The following is a 21,246-nucleotide window of genomic DNA, read 5'->3' as shown; positions in this document are numbered from 1 at the left end:
CTTGATCTATAGAAGTGCCCATATTTCAATACCATGCTCAATTCTTTGTAGATTTACAGTATTTTCCTACTTTCAGTTGGTGTTGCTTGTATGTGATTTTTGTGTCTACGTATTATGGCTTATATGTGTTTATATTTGATGTATTATACATATATTTTTCTATTTTTCTACTCTGTAAATGTATTATATATATATATATATATATATATATATATATATATATATATATATATATGATGGCGTATATATGTGATTTTGCAATTGAAAATTGAAACAGATGGAATGAATGTTCTGGTGGATCCTGACGTTACTTTAGAGGTAATTTAAATTTCTAATAGCCAAAATATCATATCATTTGGAGCATTTTTAATAGAGAGAAAAGAATCTAATCTAATAATGAGTGAGCAAAGAATCCAAGAGCATTAAAATTGAATAACAAAAGCTTAACCAGCGAATCAATAGACAAGAAGGTTAGTTACCTAAGATTGATGAATGTTTCACAAGTAACTGTATATCGTAGCCCTAGATTTCAATGCACGTCTGACTCCTTCGATAGTTGCTCCTTCTCGTAAGGTTTTGATAGGGTTTAATGTGGGAGAAACCGTTCCATAGAGTCTACGATCCTTAATTTCGGGAAGTGATTATGTTTGTTATATGATCCATAAACAAGTATGTCCTTTCCTTTATTAATTATTTTTTTATATTTTTTTATTTCAATTTTCATTAATGTGTTTTAAATTGTTGTTTTAATTTATGTTATTTTTTTCAATTTTTTTTTTATTTTTATATTTTTTTTGTCATAACTAAAATGTATTTTTAAAATACATAAAATTACATAAAAAGAAGAATAAATATGACTAGGATAATGTTAGTAATGCTAAAAAGTTACACCAGACGAACACACGTCTAGAGGAGTAGGGGTGCTCCCCTAACTTTCAATTTTACCGGTGGTGGTGGTAGTGGCGGCGGTTGCGCTGGTGGTGGTTACAATGATGGTGGTGGTTGTACCGGTGGTGGTGTTGGCGGCGGTGTCAGTGGCGGCAGCGGTAGTGGTGGTGATGGTGGCGGTGGCGGTGGTAGTGGTTGTCGTGGCAGTGGTGGTGGTGGCGGCGGCAGTTGTGGTGTTGGTGGTTGTGGCGGCCACGGTGACGGTGGTGGTGGGTGGTGGTGGTAGTGGTGGAGGTGGCGATAGTGCTGGTAGGTGGTCCATGGCGGTGCGGTAGTGGTGTTGATGGTAGCGGTGGCGGTGGTAGTGGCGACAGTGGTGGTGGTTGTAGCAGTGGTGGTGGTGGCGGCGGCGGTTGCGGTGTTTGTGGTTGTGGCGGTGGTAGTGGTGGTGGTGGCAGGTAATGTTTGTGGTTGTTGTTGGTGATGGTGATTGTGGTAGCGGTGGGTGGTCGGTGGCAACGGCGATGGTAGTGGTGTTGGTGGTGGCGGTGATCACAATTGTAATAGTGGCGGTGGCGAAGGCGGTGATGGGTGATTGTGTTGGTTGTGGGTTTTCTGATAAGTAAATGAGTATTTTTTTTAGTCTGTCACTTTCCTTGCTGACAAGGAATGTTTTCTTTCCAACTTTGGAAGGAATCCACTTTCCTCCATGCGTCGGAAAGTTTATTTCATTTAAGAATATCTTTACTCCTTTTAAGTCCAACCAAACACGTAAATTCGAGGGAATTAGAATAATATTACGAGTAACTAACTATTTTATCTATTGTTTAAATTATATTGGTTCACGTAATATTAACCAATGTCTTGATAGCAGATTGTAGGTTGTTGCATATTCCATGATTGGGTTTTATTATTATTATTATTATTATTATTATTATTATTATTATTATTATTATTATTATTATTATAGTATCTATAATAGAGATTGTATAACTTATTTACCGAGTTATTGTTGTTTATAATTACTTACATAAAGATACTACAGATAGAGGATCCCAAATTTTTTTAAAAACATAAATAACCACTCATTTTCTTTTTAGATAATTGGAAATTCGGTTTACCTACACCGTTTTCTTCATATGAAAATTCATTGGATCTCTAACCTACACATAAATCCACACACAAAAAAGTCACCCCTAACTATTAAATGTGACCCACACCACTACAAAAACCACTCACGCCAAAATCACACCTACACCAATACCAACACCATATCAAACAGACCCTAGCCAAAATCTCCACATCCACCCATGCCCACCCCAACACAACCCCATATACCCACACATTACCCCAAATCCATACCAAACAAAAAAAATGTATTGTAATCTAGACATCATTTCCAAGTTAAAACAATAAATAAAATATCTAAGCAATCTCTGGATAGTAAACCATATTTGAAAAAAATTATAAATTTAAACTAAAGGTCATAACTATTACTCTTAATCTGATATATCTTTCATGTCATATTTTCACATTTCTCATCACTTTCTTTGACTTTTTTTTTGTTTTCTCGAACCACTTCCTCGAGTGCAGTAACTTACTTTTCTGCAATAATAAAGATTACCATAAGTACAAGGATAATTGGTGTTCGATGATCATATTAATACATATAAATAAGACTTTATTATGTAAAAGGTGAATATATATAAAGAGTGACAAACTTACCGGTGCTTTATCTGTCTCCCAATAATCACCCAAATAAATCCAATCTTCTTTATTACGACAATCTTGGCGAGCATTATCAGTGTGTATTGTCTTCTTTTCTATGTTTAACAAAGTCCCCAAAATGTTCTCAAGCACATTTTTTTCAACATGCATGACATCAATGTTATGACGCAGCAACAACTTGCACTGGTATGGTGTAAGACTTTCGCTATCAACGTATGCTTTATCCATCTCCGCAAAATCCATCGGCCCGTTCATGAACTTCAGATCGACCTTATTGTTGATTGTCGTCGAACTCTTGGCCATCGTGTCTTAGTGTGAAGTTATTAACTAAAAATAGACAAAAAGGGAGATACAGAAGAAGAAGAAAGAGACAAAAAACAACATTAATGTGAGAAATTCAAGAGAAAAGACTAAATTACTTACGACCCTTAATCATACAAATTGGATATTTGTTGCTCCATAAAATGCATTTATGGTGTTTTCTTAAATGCATATGAGAGGTATGTGTTAGAGAATCGAGCCCATAGATTGAGTACCTTTTATTTAAGCAACGCCTATGTTATCAGACAACAAATAAAGGTGGACTTATGTTTAAAACACTAGAAATTTCTTTTCTGGCTTCACCTATGAACAATTAACTTTTAACAATGTTGGAATCATAATTCATAATTCTGGGGCGTTTTTAATCTTAAGGGTATTTTGGGGAAAAAGATAAAAGTGTTGGTATCAAATTAGGCATCTTTCATGTCTAATAGTATAAAAACCGGAGTAATTCCTTTATTGTTTTCAATCTAGTATTATGTTTAATTAAGAAGTAATTACTTAGCCAACAGGTTTTTTTATCGCCTCTCTTGTCCCCTGTTCTTTTTCCCGTTCTTTTTCCCATGGTTCCTTTTTTAACACCTGTTCTTTTTCAATCTAGCATTATGTTCCTTTTTTATCACCTGTTCCATCTTCTATCTGTTTCTCTATCTTTTTTCTTTGGTGCACAAGGTGAAAACAGAAAGCAGCCCTGTTACTATTATTTGTTAATCTAGGTTGAAAATGTTATTAGTTGGTGTAGCAAAGGTGCAGAATCTTTAATGTGAGGGATTAGCACGTTGAAAGGTAGAACACAATTGTTATCTTTTTGTTAATTTGAGTATTTTCAGTAAAAACTATTAAAGCTTTTTGTTCTTATTCTTGTTGTAGATATCATTTTTTTTGTGAGTTCAAGAGAGAGTATTAGGACAAGTATTAGAAGTTTATAAAAAATGTGTGGCAATAATGGGACAACTATTTAGAACATCTAAACAGACAATTGAAGTTTTACAATGATGCTTCTTTCTCATCATGACAATGTACTAACATCATGACAATCTCTTTTGTTAAAAAAAATGGACATTTATGCCCCTGATATATGTAAGTACCCACAGAGGTAATTTAAAATTATAGTACCCAAAATATCATATGATTTTAAGCATTTTTAATGGTGACAAAACAATCTAAGCTAATAATGATTTTAGAAGGAATCCACAAGCAAAAACCAGACATTTAAGTAGAAGGCTCTCTTTTGGTCAAAAAATGGACAGTTATGCCCTTGATCTATAGAAGTGCCCATATTTCAATACCATGCTCAATTCTTTGTAGATTTACAGTATTTTCCTACTTTCAGTTGGTGTTGCTTGTATGTGATTTTTGTGTCTACGTATTATGGCTTATATGTGTTTATATTTGATGTATTATACATATATTTTTCTATTTTTCTACTCTGTAAATGTATTATATATATATATATATATATATATATATATATATATATATATATATATATATATATATATATATATATGATGGCGTATATATGTGATTTTGCAATTGAAATTGAAACAGATGGAATGAATGTTCTGGTGGATCCTGACGTTACTTTAGAATTAAGATTGATTACTTTATTGTTTTCAATCTAGTATTACGTTTATTTTAGAAGTAATTACTTAGCCAAGAAATTTTTCAAACCTTTCTTGTCCCCTGTTATTTTACCCCTGTTCATGTAATTGTTATTTTTCCTGGTTATTTTTTTTTATCATCGATGCAAAACAATCCAAAATATCATATGATTTGGAGCATTTTTAATGGAAACAAAACAATCTAAGCTAATATTGATTGAAGAAGGAATCCACGATCAACATAAAATTGAATAACAAAAGTTTAACAAACGAATCGATAGAGAAGAAGATTAGTTACCTAGATAAGATCGATGAATGTTTCACGAGTAACTATCGTAGCCCTTGATTTTGTGCACGTCTATCTCCTTCGATTGATGTTCCTTCTCGTACGTAAGGCTTTGATACGGTTTAATGTGGGATTTACCGTTCAATAAATCTACAATCCTTAATTCCAGGAAGTGATTATGTTTGTTATACGATCCATAAGCAAGTATATTCTTTCCTTTTTTTAATTATTTTTTTATTTCAATTTTCTTAAACTTGTTTTAATTTGTAGTTTTGATTTTGGTTATAAATTTTTTTTTCATAGTTTCATACTCAACTAGTTATTTTTTATTTTTTTATTTTTTTGTTTCGTTTTTTGGTCATAAGTAGAATGTATTTTTATTTTATTTGAATATTTGAAAAAAAATAGTTACCCCTTACCAACCTACAAACTCACATGGATACACTATCTCACCCTACGGTATCACGAATCCGACATCCATCCATCCACCCACACACATCCCCTATAGACGAGTACACGTCTAGAAGAGTAGCGGTTATGCTCCCAACAACTTGCAATTGACAACTAAAACTAGGGATAAGACCCTTAGGTGCTGGTGGGGGGCAATGATGGTGGCGGCGGTGGTGGTGCCAGTGTCAACTGGTAGTGGCGACCGGTAACAAAGCAGGGGTAGTGGTGGTGGTAGTAGCGGTTGGTGGGGGAGGCGGCGGTGGTGAGGGAAATGGTTGTGGTGGTGAGTGATGGTAGTGACAGTGGCAGTGATGGTAATGGTGGTGGTGGTAGTCATATATGATATATATATGACTAACTAACAGTTATCAAAGACTAAAAATTCACTCCCTAATGATTTCTATTCAAATCCAAAAAGTGGTTAGTCTCCAAGACTGGATTTCAATCCCTAATAAGTTTCTTTCCAAATAGTATTCGTGACAGATTCATCGGTCTCTGATATATGGTATCTACGACTAAATAATCAGTCTTAGATACCAAAATATAACCATTCTTAAGTGTTCATTTGAATCTCAAATAGTATATGTCTATGTTATCTACGACTAAACAATCAGTCTTAGATACCAAAATATAACCATTCTTAAGTGTTCATTTGAATCTCAAATAGTATATGTCCATTAGGGACTGAAATTTAGTCTTTAGAAAGTTTCATGTACGCAGGATAAATTGGTGCAATTGTATCAATGACTGATCTTTAGTCCCTAATAAGTTCCTTACACAACCAAAACTGACCCAAGTCTACCAGGGACTGAAATTCAGTCACTCATAACTTTCCCCCAAAATTCAAAGTTAGCGCTCAACTATTTGAGACTGAAATTCAGTCCCTAATGTGTTTCCTAACAAACCTAAACTGACGCAACCATATTAGGGACTGAATTTTAGTCTCGAATAAGATCGGCCAGCCTTTAATGATTTGTACATTAAAATCAGTCCTAGATATTATCTGAGACTAATTAATCAGTCCTAGATACATTATATCAAAGACTGATTAATCGGTCCCAGATATGTTAGTCACAAAAGCCCCTTTTTCTTGTAGTGGGTGAAATGAAAAAAATAAACTATGTGGTAGATTAGTTAATGCACATCCAACATTACTTTAAACTTTATAATTTGAAACTTACACTGATTATTTCACTTGAGAATCACTTGAGAAGAAAACTTGCCAAATATTTAAAAATATAAGAAAGCATGATCAAAATCTTAAGCATTTTGTCACGAAATCCAATTAGAAAGAGAAAAAACCAGAATGTTTATGTTTCCTTTTATTTTCAGATGGTTGTCTATTTTCAAGTCTTGGTTAGGAGGTTAACTCTTCACTTTATGCATCTGTACCCATCTACTCTTCTTTTGCCGAAATTACGACTATGTCAGTACAATATATAGTACAATATATAGTAAAAAAATGGCTAAAGATACAGAAACACTTTATCCTATCAAGAAGAAACCAACAAAAAACTTAATTTTGTGACAAATCAGTGAAGCAAAAAGAAAGACTAAAGAGAGTTACTAAAAAAATGTTGTTTCATTTACATTTGTGACAGACCAATAATGTAAGAAAAAAGATAAAAATACAGTAACAAACCTGGAGTAAATTAATAAGCACACTATGAGGTTGCAGAAATGCTTGACCAAGTAATCAACTTCATAAATTAAGAACGCTAAGTAATCCCCCAACATTTTCAAGTGCCTATCATATCCAGAAGCACAAAATTAGAATCTTAGCAATTGCCTAAAACCAAATCAACCCAAAAAGATATTCTATAAATCCATATCAAAACACAATGAAGTGAAATGAAAACTAATAAAAACTGAAATAATTAATCAAGTAAGGAGCTTATATACATATCTTACAAAAAACATCGTATTTTCATAAATGACCTTTTCTTTCCTTTCTTCAAGATGAGTTGCGATCAGATTTAACTGGTTATGAGAGTGGTCAAATTAAACAAATTAAACAAAAGAGAAAGATGGAAACATATTTAAAAGGCTATAATACCTACCCATTTGATGAACTCAAAATCTCGAGTGATATTTTATCTTGATACATGACTTCATGAAAGAATCCACACAACAGATTATTTGGAATAAAAAAAAAAGAAAAAATAAACATATTAATCATTGTCATTAAATTCATAAAATCATTCAAACTAAAAGAAGCACACATATCCACAAATCTAATTCAACAAAACTCTAATAGACTCAAAATCAATGTCAAAATCATCATAGAGTATAGAATACATCAGTTGGAGTAAAAAAAAAAGAAGAAAATGGAGAAATCATAAAACTTACCTTATGTCATCACCACCAACAACATACTCACATTTCAATACCTACAAACAGAGAGATGTAAGAAATTAAAATTCAAAAATATTCAAGTAAACAATAATACATATGACCAAAAATGTAAGTAATGTAATATATATTTTGCTGTGAAACTCAAAATCGTATTGGGTGGTGTAACTTGCTTGGAACGTGACCTAATCAATTAAATAACAAAATGAGGATGTGAGGCAAAATAAGCTTACAGATAGAAACTTCTTAAAGTATTTATTTGAAGCACTATCTTTAATAACTGCCAGACCTAGGTTTAACTCAATAATCAAAACACAAATGTCAAATAGCTAAGTAAAATTAACTAAAACACTTGAAAATCAAAGTGTTTTTTTTTTACCACAAATTACTGAAAAAAACCACAAAAATGATAATTTTTTTGTATGGTACTACATAAAACATCATTCATTGTACCAAAATAATATTGAAATGAATCAATTTAAGTAAACAAATGAAATACACGTCATCCAACTCTAGAGTGTGAGAAAAAAAAACCTTTAGAGTATTATATCTTTTCTGATTCTACAAATGCTCCATAATTTTCAAATTTAGAATAAACTCCAGAAATTTCAGGATTTGTGTGAGACCAACTGCAATTAGGGTTATCTTCAGAAATTATAACCTTTTGGCATATGAAGAAGAGTATGATTATAAAGACAACTTTTATAAAGATAATAATTTAATGTAGAAATCAAAAGAAAAGAAAATTACAGAGGCACACAGATAAATGAAGGCCACCTGATTTCGATAATGACGTCATGTTAGGATTTAGGAATGAAATTGGCTTGGCTCTTTTCTAGAATAAAAAACATTACACAAATTCCAATTTGAATCTGATCACACCTTAATGAACACCTAGAAATTTTGGAATATTCAAAGACCAGAAAAGGTAAACGAAAAACACTTACATACGACAATCTTTCCATCCTCAAGCATCTACCAACAGGGCATGATTATGTCATCTAAAACAGAACCGGTCCTCAACTCTTACACTTCTGGATACACGTACCAAAAATTAAAAATTAGATAAAAAAGATAATCAAAAGTGAACTAACATCAATTGTGAATAATAAACAATTACCTACATCACTCGTTCAAGCAAAATAATCAAATAGTAGTAGGCAAATGATGATCAAGTAGAAATTGATACAGTCGAAGGATTACGAAGCCATCGAAAAAAGGACTTTTTACAAAAGTTATTTTTTAAAATGTGTTTGGATTATCTTTGTAAGGGAAAAAGTCAAAAGTTAAAGTGTTTGTTTTAACTTGTACATGTAAAATGATAAAAAAAAAGGACATGTTTACATATTTACATTGATTTACTACTTTACATATATTATTTTATACTTAAATTTTTTTTAAACACATATTATAATTTTGTAAACATTTTATTAGAAAATATAAAATATAAATTTCTTTTAAAATATTTCTAATTTTTTGGATTAGACCATGACAATATTAAAATTACTATGTTCATAAAAATTGTAAATAATTCATAAGAATACTTTTTGTATTAAACCATGACAATATTAAAATTACGTTCAGACAAATATAAAATATAAATTACGTTCATACAAATTAAAATATTTCTAATTTTTTTGGATTAGACCATGACAATATTAAAATTACGTTCATACAAATTGTAAATAATTCATAAAAAATATCATAGATAATATAACATTCATCTTCGCAATGTGATTATATCTTGTGCAATAATATCCCGTATCGCTGCCATATATAAATCATCATCGCTCGTGTGATGTGTACTTGACCCTTCTTCGTAAACATCACTACCGGTATCATCTCGTACGGGATTGTAGGATTCTTGTAGTGCCCTATTAAACGCTTCATCAAACTACAAACATTTCTAATGTAGTTATGGCTCGCCATTGATGCTACCACAATTCTCACTTAGTTCTTGTAATTGTAATTAACATGCATGTCTCTTAATAACGCCCACTTAGCTTTTCACACTCCAAAAGTTCGTTTAATGATATTTCACAATGATGAGTGGAGATAGTTAAATTTCTCTTTCGGTCCATGAGGTTCACGAATAGCAGCCGTGTGTCCACGTCAAAAATCTGGTAAATGATAACGAATATTTGTACCTTTGTATGGAGCAAGATACCCTCTCGTATTTGGATATCCAACATCAGAACGTAATATTTATCTGTAAATAAAACAAAAATTTATTATTCGTTTCAAACAAGTAGTAAAAACATAAAACTTGTGTTAAAAAAATACTAACCACCCGTTGGATAGGGAAAATTAAGATCGGGTCTCTGTAAGGCTTCATTGAAAATTTTTGTATCATGTGCAGTCCCCTCCCAAACAAATGTAAAACACATGTTAAAATCACAAACAATCATTATATTTTGTGTTGCATATCCCTTTCGACCAATGTACTTTACTTCATCTTTTAGTGGAACCGATGCCTTGACATGTATCCCATCTATAGCACCAATGCAATCCTTCAAATTCAAAAATATATCATAAATAAATTATTTGTTAAAGTTCGACTACCAAGAAAATAAACATTGGATAATACCGAAGCTTATTTAATATATATCTGGGAACATCATCATTATAGTTTGCGTCTGGCTTGATGATGTCGGCACTCAGTTTTAGCACGACTTCCAAAACTATATGGAAATTCCTGTGAATCGTTTCCCCCGAATGATTAAAAAATTCTTGCACAAATCTATTGCTACTCCCATGAGCCAAAGTCATCAAAAATATTCCTACAGACTCCTCAATAAATACTTTTCGTGTTTGTTGTAGCCCGTAATTTGTAGCAAGATCTATGCATAATTGTCTAAAAACCGGTACGTTGAGTCTAAACATCTCATAAAAACATCAAGGATGGCCATTTAGTACTTCACTAATAAACATGTGCCCTGTGCGGTCTGAAGTGTGACATGGCGTACGTAAGTTACGAGCGAGTATTATCCCTTTCAAAGCTAATCCACATAACATTTCAAATTATCTATCCTCTTCCATTTCACATTCTTCATTATCATTGGATGAATTATAATCATCACTATCCATCCTACATAATACAAATAAAAAGATGTCAACCATTAACACATAACATAAAGACAAACAATAACACATAATATAAAATATCAAATACATAATGTCAAAGGACAACACATAATGTCAAAACATAAAACTTAATGTCAAAGCATAGCACATATTGTCAAAGGATAACACATAAATCTCAAAGCATAACACATATTGCTAAATCATTATTTCATAAGTAACTTAAGAAACTCCATCTTGGCTTCGTCGTTCGTTGGGAACATAAAAGCATCACGATTTTGCTTTTTGGTGAAGACAAGCAATGCTTGTGAAAATTCGTTGGACCCTTGATGTCAATGGCCATGCAATATGCTATTGTTGGGGACGGATTATTTTGTGGATAAGTTTGTGTGCTTTTTGATAATATGGCATCCAATAAAGCATCAACTTTTTCTTCATCAATTGAACTTTTACTCTTGGTTGGACGGTTGTTGGAAACAGACTTAGACCTCTTCCTTTTACTTGAACTACTTTCCTGGAGACTAGTAAAAAGAGGCTCATCATCATCTAAATTGATTTCATCACTATCTCCTTTTCCCTCCATACTTTCTTCGTTTGGATTGCTATTGTTTTGAAATTGTAATGGAGTCATAGTCTGATCTCCAATGGAAACAGAATCCCGAAACAAAGTAGCATATTTCTCATCAAATATGCTCAAATTTGTGTTCCTATATTTGGCATAATCTTTATTCTCATGCAAGACAAAAAGATATTGTAAATCAAATATGTTCAATCTATATGCAATCATAACTTGAAATAATTAAAAAGAATAGTAATCATACCTATATTTTCTCCTCCCACCACTCAGGGGACGCATCTACTAGGCTTCTCGTCCCACCGAGTCCGGTTTCAAGCCTCATTAAGCGGTCATAAAGCTTCCACTCTTTTTTCATGTTCTCCCATTTGTTTGTTAGTTGTTTTTTTTTCAAGGTTGTAACCTGTTTTCTCCTTAATGTGTTTTTGTATATTTTCCCACCCAACTTTATCAAAGGAGGTAGTGGGTTTATGGCTTTTTTTGTTCAATCAAGCATGAATCAACAAACACCATGAAGCTACGATTATCCCACCCAAATTTTGGTTTTTTCATTTTTAAAGATTTTTCACAATCAACAATTGTAGTGTTGTTTTCATCCATTATCTGTGAATTACATATAGTATCAACATTTAAGTAACAAACCAATTTCATTAACCTTCCTAAATGATTTCATTAATTTATCAAAATTCTAATCAAAACAGAAAAAATAGAATATCACAGCATCTCAATTTCACAAATCAGTTATCTGTTAACACAAATATCATCCCTAAACAAAAAATTTCATCAGCTTCATATTTCATCAATTTCACTAATTGTTAATTCATATTTCATCAAGTTCACAGAATAATCACTATTTTGCAGCATATCAATTTCACAAATCAGTTATCTGTTAACACAAATATAATCCTCGAACAAAAATTTTCATCAGCTTCATATTTCATCAATTTCACTAATTGTTAATTCATATTTCATCAAGTTCACAGAATAATCACTATTTCACAGTATATCAATTTCAAAAATCGGGAGGAACAAATCACAGAATAATCACTATTTCAGATGCTAGAGAGAAGAACAGTTCAAGGAAAATTTGAAATTGGGAGGAACACATTTCACAGCACATCAATTACACAACATATCAATTTCAGAAATCGGGAGGAACACATTTCTTTGCTACTGAAAATCGGAAATAGACAAGAAGATATTGTAAAATCGGAGATCGGAAATCGACTGGAAAAGAAAACAAAGCTGATCAGAGATGGAGAAAGGCTGGTGCTTCAGTTCGTTGCAGGTCGTCGGTGTCGTCGGTGTTATAGGGTGATGTTGCAGGTCGAGATACGAGAGAGAAGAGTGGGTGAACAGAGAGAACGAGAAGTAATGAGGGAATCGTATCTATGAATGAAGAATTAATTAGGGTAGATGGGGGGTATATTGGTTATTTAATATTTATAGCTGGTGAAAAGTTGGGAAAAGTCACGTAATCGTTACTTTTCAAAAAGACTCAAATTACTCTATTGGAAAAGTCATTTACAAAAGTCCTATTCACTTAGCAAACATCTTTTTGAATTTTTCTAAAAGATAAAGTCAAAAGTCATTTTAAAAGTTAAGCCAAACACCCTCGTAATAGGTGGGTCTCAATGAGAGGAGTTTGACGGTGGTTGATAGTAGATTAGGGTTTTAAGACAAAACTGCACAAATGGTCCCTAAGGTTAGCTCAAAATTACCACTTTGGTCGAAAAAAGTTTGGACTAGCACCACAGGTCAAAACTTTTTATTTTGTTGCGAGTTTGGTCCAGTTTTCTTTGAACTTTATTATATGACGATTTTACCCTCTATATTTTATTTTCTCTTTTTTTTTTTTTTTTTTTTTTTTTTTTTACTTTTAACTCTTTTCTAGTTTAAGAAAAAAACAAATAGAAACCAAGCCCCACCTTCACTCCCTTCCCCACCCTCCTTTTCTCTCTCTCTCTCTCTCTCTCTCTCTCTCTCTCTCACACACACACATATGTAACATAACCACCAGACACCACCACCGGAAAAGATGAAGGCCGCCACCACCATCTTCAAAGATTGACGCCACCACCAAAAAGCATCGATTTTCGTCGAAGACAATCGAACTCTCAATTTTTTGGTGATCTGTAAACACTCCCCTTCTTCAGATCTAGATTGTCATCGTTGTCTTCAGTTTTTAGAAAACGATCTACAATGTTGTTGTCGATTTGGAACATCGCCGCCACCATTTATCTTCTCCAGTTGCGTCGTCATCATATCTGTTCAAGAAAGAGATTGGCGACATATAAAAACCATTGATGCTCATCAGAGTTGTTCATCAATGGATGAAGGTACTTTTCAAACTTCGTATTCAACCTCCAAATTCATCTTTTTCTACTACGAACAACTGGTGGCTTAAAAAACCCTGATGAGAAATTGGTCTATGTGGAAGTACAGATTCGTCAAGAAAATGAGATTAAGGGCATTGTTGATTTCGGAATTGATGATGATGAAGGTTTTGTTTGAGGAAAACATGGTGGAAATCGAAGGTAGAGGAAGGTGGTTTTTTTCCTTTCACTTCTAAAATTCATTTTGCTTAATTTGAGAATGGTGGTGATTTCTAACGGAGGCGACAAGATCGAAGATTGGAGACCATATGTTGAAGATATACCATGATACTAAAGGGTGTGGTTGAGGTGGGTTTTCTGGTGATAGATCTGAAAACCGAGACATATATGGAGAAGATAAACTGAGAAGGGGTGGTGCTGTAAACCAATCATGACTATGATGGAGAACACAAACAGATCTGGAAACAGATGGAGAAGACGAACATCTCAAAACACAGATGGAGAAGACTAAGGGGTCGTTTGTTTACCCCTTAACTGAAAAATTAAGAGGCAATCTCTTAAAATTTCAGATATGATGTGTTTGGTAGTCTCTTATTTTTTGTCTCTTAAATTAAAAAAAAGCCTCTTAATTTATCAGACTTGAGGTTGTATCTGAAAAAAATAAAGCACGTGTGTTTCCAGTTTTGCCCAAAAACATATTTACTCTTCCCTGTTCTATTTCATGAGGCGACTTCTTTCTCCCTCCCAACAATCTTCGACGACCTGCTACCCTCCGCTATTGCTTTAACCACCGTCCGGTCACCGCCTCCACCTCCACCAGAGTTGTCGCCTGTGCCGCCCTCCACCCCCTCAAACTCGTCGACAACAACATCAGGTAATAGCTCTCTGAAACCTATTTGTCTATCTAAAATCGATTATAGGGTTAATTTCTGAAACCAATTTCTGAAATCGATTTCTAGGGTTTATTTCTGAAACCTGTTTGTGCATCAAATAATGGTTCTCGGTGTGCTCTTGTTGCTGGGCTTTTATGTTTTTTATTATGATGTTGTTTTCGGTATTAATCTTTTTTCATCTGATGGTATTGAAGATTTAAAGTCAGCTGTATTATTTATTATAGGTAGATTTGTGTTCGTTTGCAGTTTGATCAGTTTTTTTCCTCATAAACTTGATTAGTTCTCTTGTATTTGAAATTAGAAGCTAGTTATCCATGGTTATTCATCGTTACCATCATTGCTCTTGTTATTTAAGGAAGATAATCCCCTTCCAAGAGCAATCAACAGTTGAAAAGATATCGGGACTATACTGCAATGACTTCAAATGATAATGGTGGAGTTGGAGAAGAAAAATCAAACTGATGTAGAGTCAAACATATTGTGAATCTTTATTGACATTTTTGTCCCTGGTGTATATTTGAAGGTTATGGAGATATCACTCATGTGGAACACACAAAAACATGGTTGTATACATGTAATGTAAGCATATAAGCATATAGCTGAGGCTATTTTTGTAAGCTTGTTTAAAAGTGTGTTTATAGTAATATACTTTTATTGATTTATAGTAATGTGATTCTATTTTGTTATAGCAATGTTATCCAAAACAAAGCAATTTCGATTGCTATAGTTGATAGATTTGTGTCTAATTTTGATTTAAGTTTAATTTGCATTTTATATAGTGTTTGTATATATATATTTTTTATGATTATTCAAGAAGTTAGTTCGTTATTTTATAAACAAAAATAATGAATTCAACAAAAAGTAATACAGAAGGGTAAAATGATCATTTTTATAATTCAGCACAACAATTAAGAGGTTCCAACCAAACAGCACGTTAAAAATTCAGATCTTAAAAGTTCAGACTCTCTTAGAAATTCAGATCTCTTAAAAATTCAGATCTTAAAAATTCAGATCTTGCCAAACAGCCCCTAACCTAGATATGATTTCTCCTTCTGTTTTCTCCATCTCCATTGATAACCAACGACTTCAACAATTTGTTATCGGTGTTTTTTTGTTCATCTGGACTGATTTTCAAGAAGAAGAAGATAGGTACGTGTACAGAGAGAGAGGATGAGAGAGAGAGAGAGAGAGAGAGAGAGAGAAATTAGTTTCAATTTTCTTTTTATTTATTTTAATAAAAAATTAATAAGATTAATAAAAAAAATGAAAAAAGAAAAAATAAGGGCAAAATCGTCATTTAAAAAATGTTCAAAGCAAAACGGACTAAACTCGCAAAAAAATGAAAAGTTTGGACCTCACATCAAAAGTTGTTGTCGTAAAATATATTTAACTATTGAGTAAGGTTTTTTAAACAGGGGTATTCTACCCTAACTATAGTACATTTTATTACCGTACTTTATTTAGTCCTTATATAGAAAACACCCCGCATTTTTTGGAACGAAAACTTTTATAAAACAGAAAACCTGCAAGAAGCTGTAAAGTACAAAGTTTTGACCAAATACCTAACACCACTATACTGCTTACGATTGGGGTTGAGAGAGACTTGTCCCAAATGTTGACGTGATATTTATCATTGAGAAAACGTTTAACTACTTAATACAAACCCTCATGATCTGTAAGTCCATTCATATTCAATATTAAGGAGTGATAATCTCATTAGTATACCTTTTAAAATTTGGAATTAGAAAATTTTTTACAAATTAACTTTCGTACCACAAGAAAATTAGTTAAGAGGTCTTTTAAATACATGGTAATGAGAAATAAAACGAAAATTGTTTAGAAAGTACTCTCCTGAGGCTACTTGAAAATCGGACAGATCACCACCAATAATATGTTTCCACGACTTGTAATAACTCAAAGGATCTTCTTCATTATTGTCCTTATTAGTGTACACAGGACCGATTGCACACTCTCTTACCATTACTCCACCATATAGTTTATTTTCTAATATTGTAACACAAACTTCATCACCATTTTTTATCTCATTCCCAAACATCCAATGACTTAACCATACCATATCTTCATCAGTTTCTCGGAAAGAAAAAATATGACCATAATATATCCAGGTGCGATTTATTGTCACGTTTTGTACTTTTATTTTTAAACGACTTTGCTTTCCTATGCCTGGAAATGTATGCACAAAGCTTATATTTATTCCTTGTATACTCTTATTCATTGAAGACGATGGCATGGCTATTGATATTGATGAACCCTTGCTTTTATGATGTAACCAATCCGGAACTGCTTTCCCATGAAAACATGTGCTAAATATTCCAAATTCGTAAAACATCTGCGAATAAAACATTCGATTGTATGAATTTTCTGCATATTTGTGTGTGTGTGTTTGTGTTTGTGAGATCCATAGCAACAGAGCAGAAGAAAGAGAATACCTGGACTGGAATTGGGAGTTTCTTTGCACGAGACCATAAGGATGACTCCGATATCCGGATCCTCTGATCTTTCACATGTTGTAAATTTATCCACCCCAAGCTACATAATATCTGGTCCTCAATTTGTGCAATAGCTTGAAATTTGATTATGCCTTGAATTTCGGTCAATGACTCCGACCAATCATAATACACAACTGGTGGTGACAACATTTCTTGATGGAATGTTATTTTAATAAGTGACAAACACTTTTCAGTAGACAACTGTTTGATTGTAAATGGAGGGTACAATACCGACTTCAGCATCCAACATTCTCCAACGTCGAGTACCTCAAGCCTACTAAGGCTTCTCACACAATCAGGCAGGGAATCAATTGGATTCTTCCTTAGACATAATGCCTTCAACATTGGCATGCTACTGAAGTTCTTTGGAAAGGATTCATTAGATAAATTACTGCCTACAAGCGACAAGGTTACTAGTGAAGGTAGCAAAATTGATTTTGGAGTTTTCGGTATAAATTCTCCAACAGAAGAGGAATATGCATATGACTTCATATCCTTCATCCGCATTAGAAATTCACTAGCACCTAAGCAACCGTCAAATGATAAAATTCTAACATTCTTTAATTTGCTAATGCTAATTGGAACATTACTAAGCTTATCACAGTAGCTCAAGTCAAGAACAAGAAGGCTATCACATCCACCAATTGACTCACACACATGAACTAAGCTTTCACAGTTTGTAAGATACAACCTCTCAAGTGCAGGTAACCCGGAGAAGCCTTCGACTCTAACAAGCTTGGAATTACTCAGATTAAGAATCTTCAATGACCCAAGATGCTGTTGCATTGGATATCCTCTAATCAAGAATATTATCACGAAGGTATTAATAGACTAAAAGTTGAAGTAAAAGCTTTAATTTCATACCTTTGGCTTCTTCCAAAGTTGTGTGAGATTACTGTAAGACATGTCAAGAGCAACCAAATTTTCCATTGGTAAGTCGTAAGGTATGAATTTTGAATGGAATCCACGCATGCACAACCACCTTAAACCTTTTGGAAAATTCTTGTATGATCCGTTGATTTTTACATGATTGAGTTGGAGTAGCTTTAGCTTATCCATCTTTCTTAATGCATCTGCTCTCAATTCGACTTTTTTGCAATGAGAAGATGAAAGCATTAGGAGAAGCCGAGCAAAAAACAACCAAATTCTTAAAAAGAACTCATAGACCATCTGGATTGGTTGGGCAGCTCTAAGAGTCTTGTTCACATCATCATTTTGGAAGTTATGCTCAGTCAGACTACCTGATCTATGCGATAGCTCCTTTCTCAATAGATTCGTGTCAAGGATAAGACCTTGAATCCTATGGGTGCCCTATCAAAAAGAAAATTACAACAAACACTAATTTTTATATAGATGATAAAGCTAGCTAACGAATACTCTTAATGACTATGTCGTATTTACCTTGTCCTTTTTCAACAAATCGAGGGACTCCTCATGTTTCCATACTCGACTACGCTTCCATGGCTTTTCAGGTGATTCTTTACGGACTAAATCTCTCCCCATCTCTTGAAGCAATTGATGCATCCTCAACTCATTTCTTCCTCCAATTTTGAGAAGACATCTATCAATGAGCTTGTTGATCCCATATGATGTTTGAAACCCACATTCCTTTAATATTGTTTGTGTAACTTCTCTTTCTTTTCCAACAAAAAAACAAGCAATGTGCTTGAAAAGTTCTTTGCAGTCCCCTGATAAAGAATCAAAGCTAATTTGCAGAGCCTTTTGTACATTCTCTTGTACATCAGTTAAATATCCTTTTGCCTCCAACATTTCAAGGACGTCACTCCATATGGCTGCATCTTTATTAATTAATGAACAACCCAAAACTTTAATAGCCAATGGATGTCCTCCACAAAACTTGGCAACTCGTTCTGCTTCTTTCTCATAACCTTTCTTCGGATCATTGTTTCCAAACGCATGCCAACATAAAAGTCTCATAGATGCAGTGTCACTTAAGCCATGAAGTGCAAGCTTTGTATGTTTTGGAGGGAATTTCATACGAAACAATGAACACTTTTCTGTTAGGGAGCCATCTTTGGTTGTTACTATAATCTTGCTTCCTGGATGAAAACCTTTTGTTCCAATAAGCACATCCAGTTGCTGAAAGTTATCAACATCATCAAGAACCAGAAGTGCCTTTTTCCTAGATAATGCCTTTTCAACCTTAGATGTGCATAAATCTGCATTATTTTCTTCAATCTTTCTTTTCTTTAGAACGTCTCCAAGAAGCTGTTTTTGCAAATCTATTTGCGAATATGGCTGTTGTGCACATCTTCTTCCAATGGCTTCAACAAAGCTACTACTTTCAAATTTATGGCGGTGCGAGGTAAACATATATTCTGCCAATGTTGTTTTTCCGATCCCGGGCATTCCCCAAATTGTGAGAATTTCAGCAGCTTCAGAAGATTCTTTTTTTAACCAGGAACTGATGGTATAAATAGAATCTTCCATCCCAATTAGGTGTGGAATTCTCCTTTGCAAGTGTAGTTCCAGTCTAGTACTAATTTCTTTCACGACTTCTTCGATGACCACCGTCTCTCTTCTGAAAAAGGAATCAAATTCTATCAAGAAGATACAGCAGCCCATATATCAAATTGATTAAACTGATCAATAAGACAATAACTAGTGTTTTGCATCCTTTTAATTAATATGAAATTAAGGGACTAAAATAAAAATATACGCACAGTTTAACCATAAGGGTGGGCACTTTGTATATGTTTCGACAGCTTAGTCCCCACAAAGCTTTTAATCCCAACAATGGTTAAAAGCTAAATCTCACAATGGTATGCTCTAAGTTTAAGGTTTAAGCTTTGTGACAGCAACAAAGCAACAGGGACAGAAAACAGGGGAGAGGAAAGGAAGAACAGGTAACCAAAAAACTTTTGGAAAATTTACTTGTTAACCAAGTCTTTCAAGTGTAAATAAACACAGATGCAATAATAGAACAAGTGCAAGTCTTTGTTCTAGAAAACTTCAAAAAAGAAACGTGATCAGGTGATGAAAAAGAACTTGGGACAGAAAAGGTAAAAACAAAACTAGTTAGAACTAAGAATTAAAAAAACAACTATGGATGAATCCTATTTATACTAAACAATGAAAGAAACCTAATGCAATATGGCTATTGGAAAATAGAATTCTAAACAAATACGAAAAACTTAAAATATGACAGTTTTTCCCAAAATACCCCTGGATTATTTTTGTCCCCTTGGTTCTACATACAAAACTGAAGAATTTTGTGGAAATGTAGTATGAATGTTTTACCTTCCAGTTGCATCTTTTCCTTTCAAATCAGCAATCTCTGTAAGTCCTTTCGTCCACATCTCCAACTTACCAGCACCTTGAATTTTCTTCTCCACATCCTTTTCAGACTCAATCCTCTGTTTGTGTTCAAATAACGCTTCCCCAAAAGTGCTTTTTTGCTTTCTGATATGTGTCGGCTCGACATTGTAAAAAACAGGGAGAACAATATGATCAGAGACCCTTCGTTGCTCAAGGATCATCACGAGCTCGTCCAGACACCATGTTGAAGATGCGTAGTTCTTAGACAACACAACTATGGAAGCACGGGAGCTTTTTATAGCTCTTGCAAGCTCGGGTTTAAGTTCTTCCCCAGTTTCAACCTCTTCCTCATCAAGAAACGTAGAGATGTTTTCATTCACCAAAGCTTGGTAGAGGTGATCCATAAAACCCAGACGAGTGTCTTTCCCTCTGAAACTCAGGAAAACATCATATTTTATTGCCGCTTCTTGTTCTTCTGGTAATTCAGTGAGGATGGCCATGGAAGTTGAGAAGAATTAGAAGAGTGTATATAAGCTGGGATTATAAGTTTCGTTGCTTCTGATTTTGGTTGTCTTAGATCTAAATTCGAGATGAATGTCTCTTGTTTGCTACTAGAGTGAAGAGTCAATGTTTGGCAGCAAAGTCAATGTAAGTTGTCTTCTTTAGCTGATTTGGTCTCCGCGTGAATACTTTTTTCTTCTCTTTTGGAAAAAGCATCACTAACATGATAACATATGAATTATGCGCGTCAATAGTGAATACTTTTTTCTTCTCTTTTGGAGAAAGTATCGCTAACATGATAACATATGAATTATGATGTTTAACTTTTAGAAAATATTCAATATTGGCTGATTATATTGTTTGCTAAAATTAACTGCACCAAAATCATTAAATTATTATTTTATTTTTCATTCAATTGAACATCGCAATATGTATTTTTTATT

The 21,246-nt window shown here is 33.5% G+C and overlaps 1 protein-coding gene and 1 long non-coding RNA gene across 4 annotated transcripts; one reads left to right on the top strand and one right to left on the bottom strand.

Moving 5' to 3' along the window:
• The first annotated feature begins 13,211 nt into the window (after window positions 1-13,211).
• LOC111911852 (uncharacterized) lies at window positions 13,212-15,233 on the top strand. 2 transcript variants are annotated; one of them, XR_006185723.2, is made up of 3 exons: window positions 13,215-13,623; window positions 13,730-14,494; window positions 14,580-15,201. It is a non-coding gene; the product is annotated as an uncharacterized LOC111911852 (long non-coding RNA). The 2 variants fall into 2 exon arrangements; XR_002857001.3 differs by having other exon boundaries at window positions 13,212-13,623; window positions 13,730-15,233.
• Window positions 15,234-16,203: 970 nt separating this feature from the next.
• LOC111911851 (disease resistance protein RUN1) lies at window positions 16,204-20,998 on the bottom strand. Of its 2 annotated transcripts, XM_023907594.3 has the most exons (5): window positions 20,285-20,997; window positions 18,425-19,565; window positions 17,888-18,334; window positions 16,964-17,800; window positions 16,204-16,863 (listed from the first exon to the last, which is right to left on the bottom strand). In XM_023907594.3, the coding sequence occupies exons 1-5, from the start codon at window positions 20,800-20,802 to the stop codon at window positions 16,297-16,299; spliced, it is 3,510 nt and encodes a 1,169-aa protein (XP_023763362.1). In that variant the 5' UTR covers window positions 20,803-20,997; the 3' UTR covers window positions 16,204-16,296. The 2 variants fall into 2 exon arrangements, with proteins under 2 accessions (XP_023763362.1, XP_023763363.1); XM_023907595.3 differs by lacking the exon at window positions 16,204-16,863 and having other exon boundaries at window positions 17,625-17,819; window positions 20,285-20,998.
• Window positions 20,999-21,246: the final 248 nt, after the last annotated feature.

Source organism: Lactuca sativa, chromosome 8, assembly GCF_002870075.4.
Source record: "Lactuca sativa cultivar Salinas chromosome 8, Lsat_Salinas_v11, whole genome shotgun sequence".
In the NCBI taxonomy this organism is placed as follows: Eukaryota; Viridiplantae; Streptophyta; class Magnoliopsida; order Asterales; family Asteraceae; genus Lactuca; species Lactuca sativa.
Note: the sequence above shows the minus strand (reverse complement) of the source record. Positions and strands in the feature narration are given on the sequence as shown.

Excerpts from the sequence above, each read along its gene's own strand:
- LOC111911851 (XM_023907594.3), bottom strand. The coding sequence starts at position 20,802 with ATGGCCATCCTCACTGAATTACCAGAAGAACAAGAAGCGGCAATAAAA. Across the intron at positions 18,335-18,424 it reads ATTTGTTGAAAAAGGACAAG|GGCACCCATAGGATTCAAGG; the intron begins GTAAATACGACA and ends TCTTTTTGATAG. Across the intron at positions 16,864-16,963 it reads AACTCCCAATTCCAGTCCAG|ATGTTTTACGAATTTGGAAT; the intron begins GTATTCTCTTTC and ends TTTTATTCGCAG.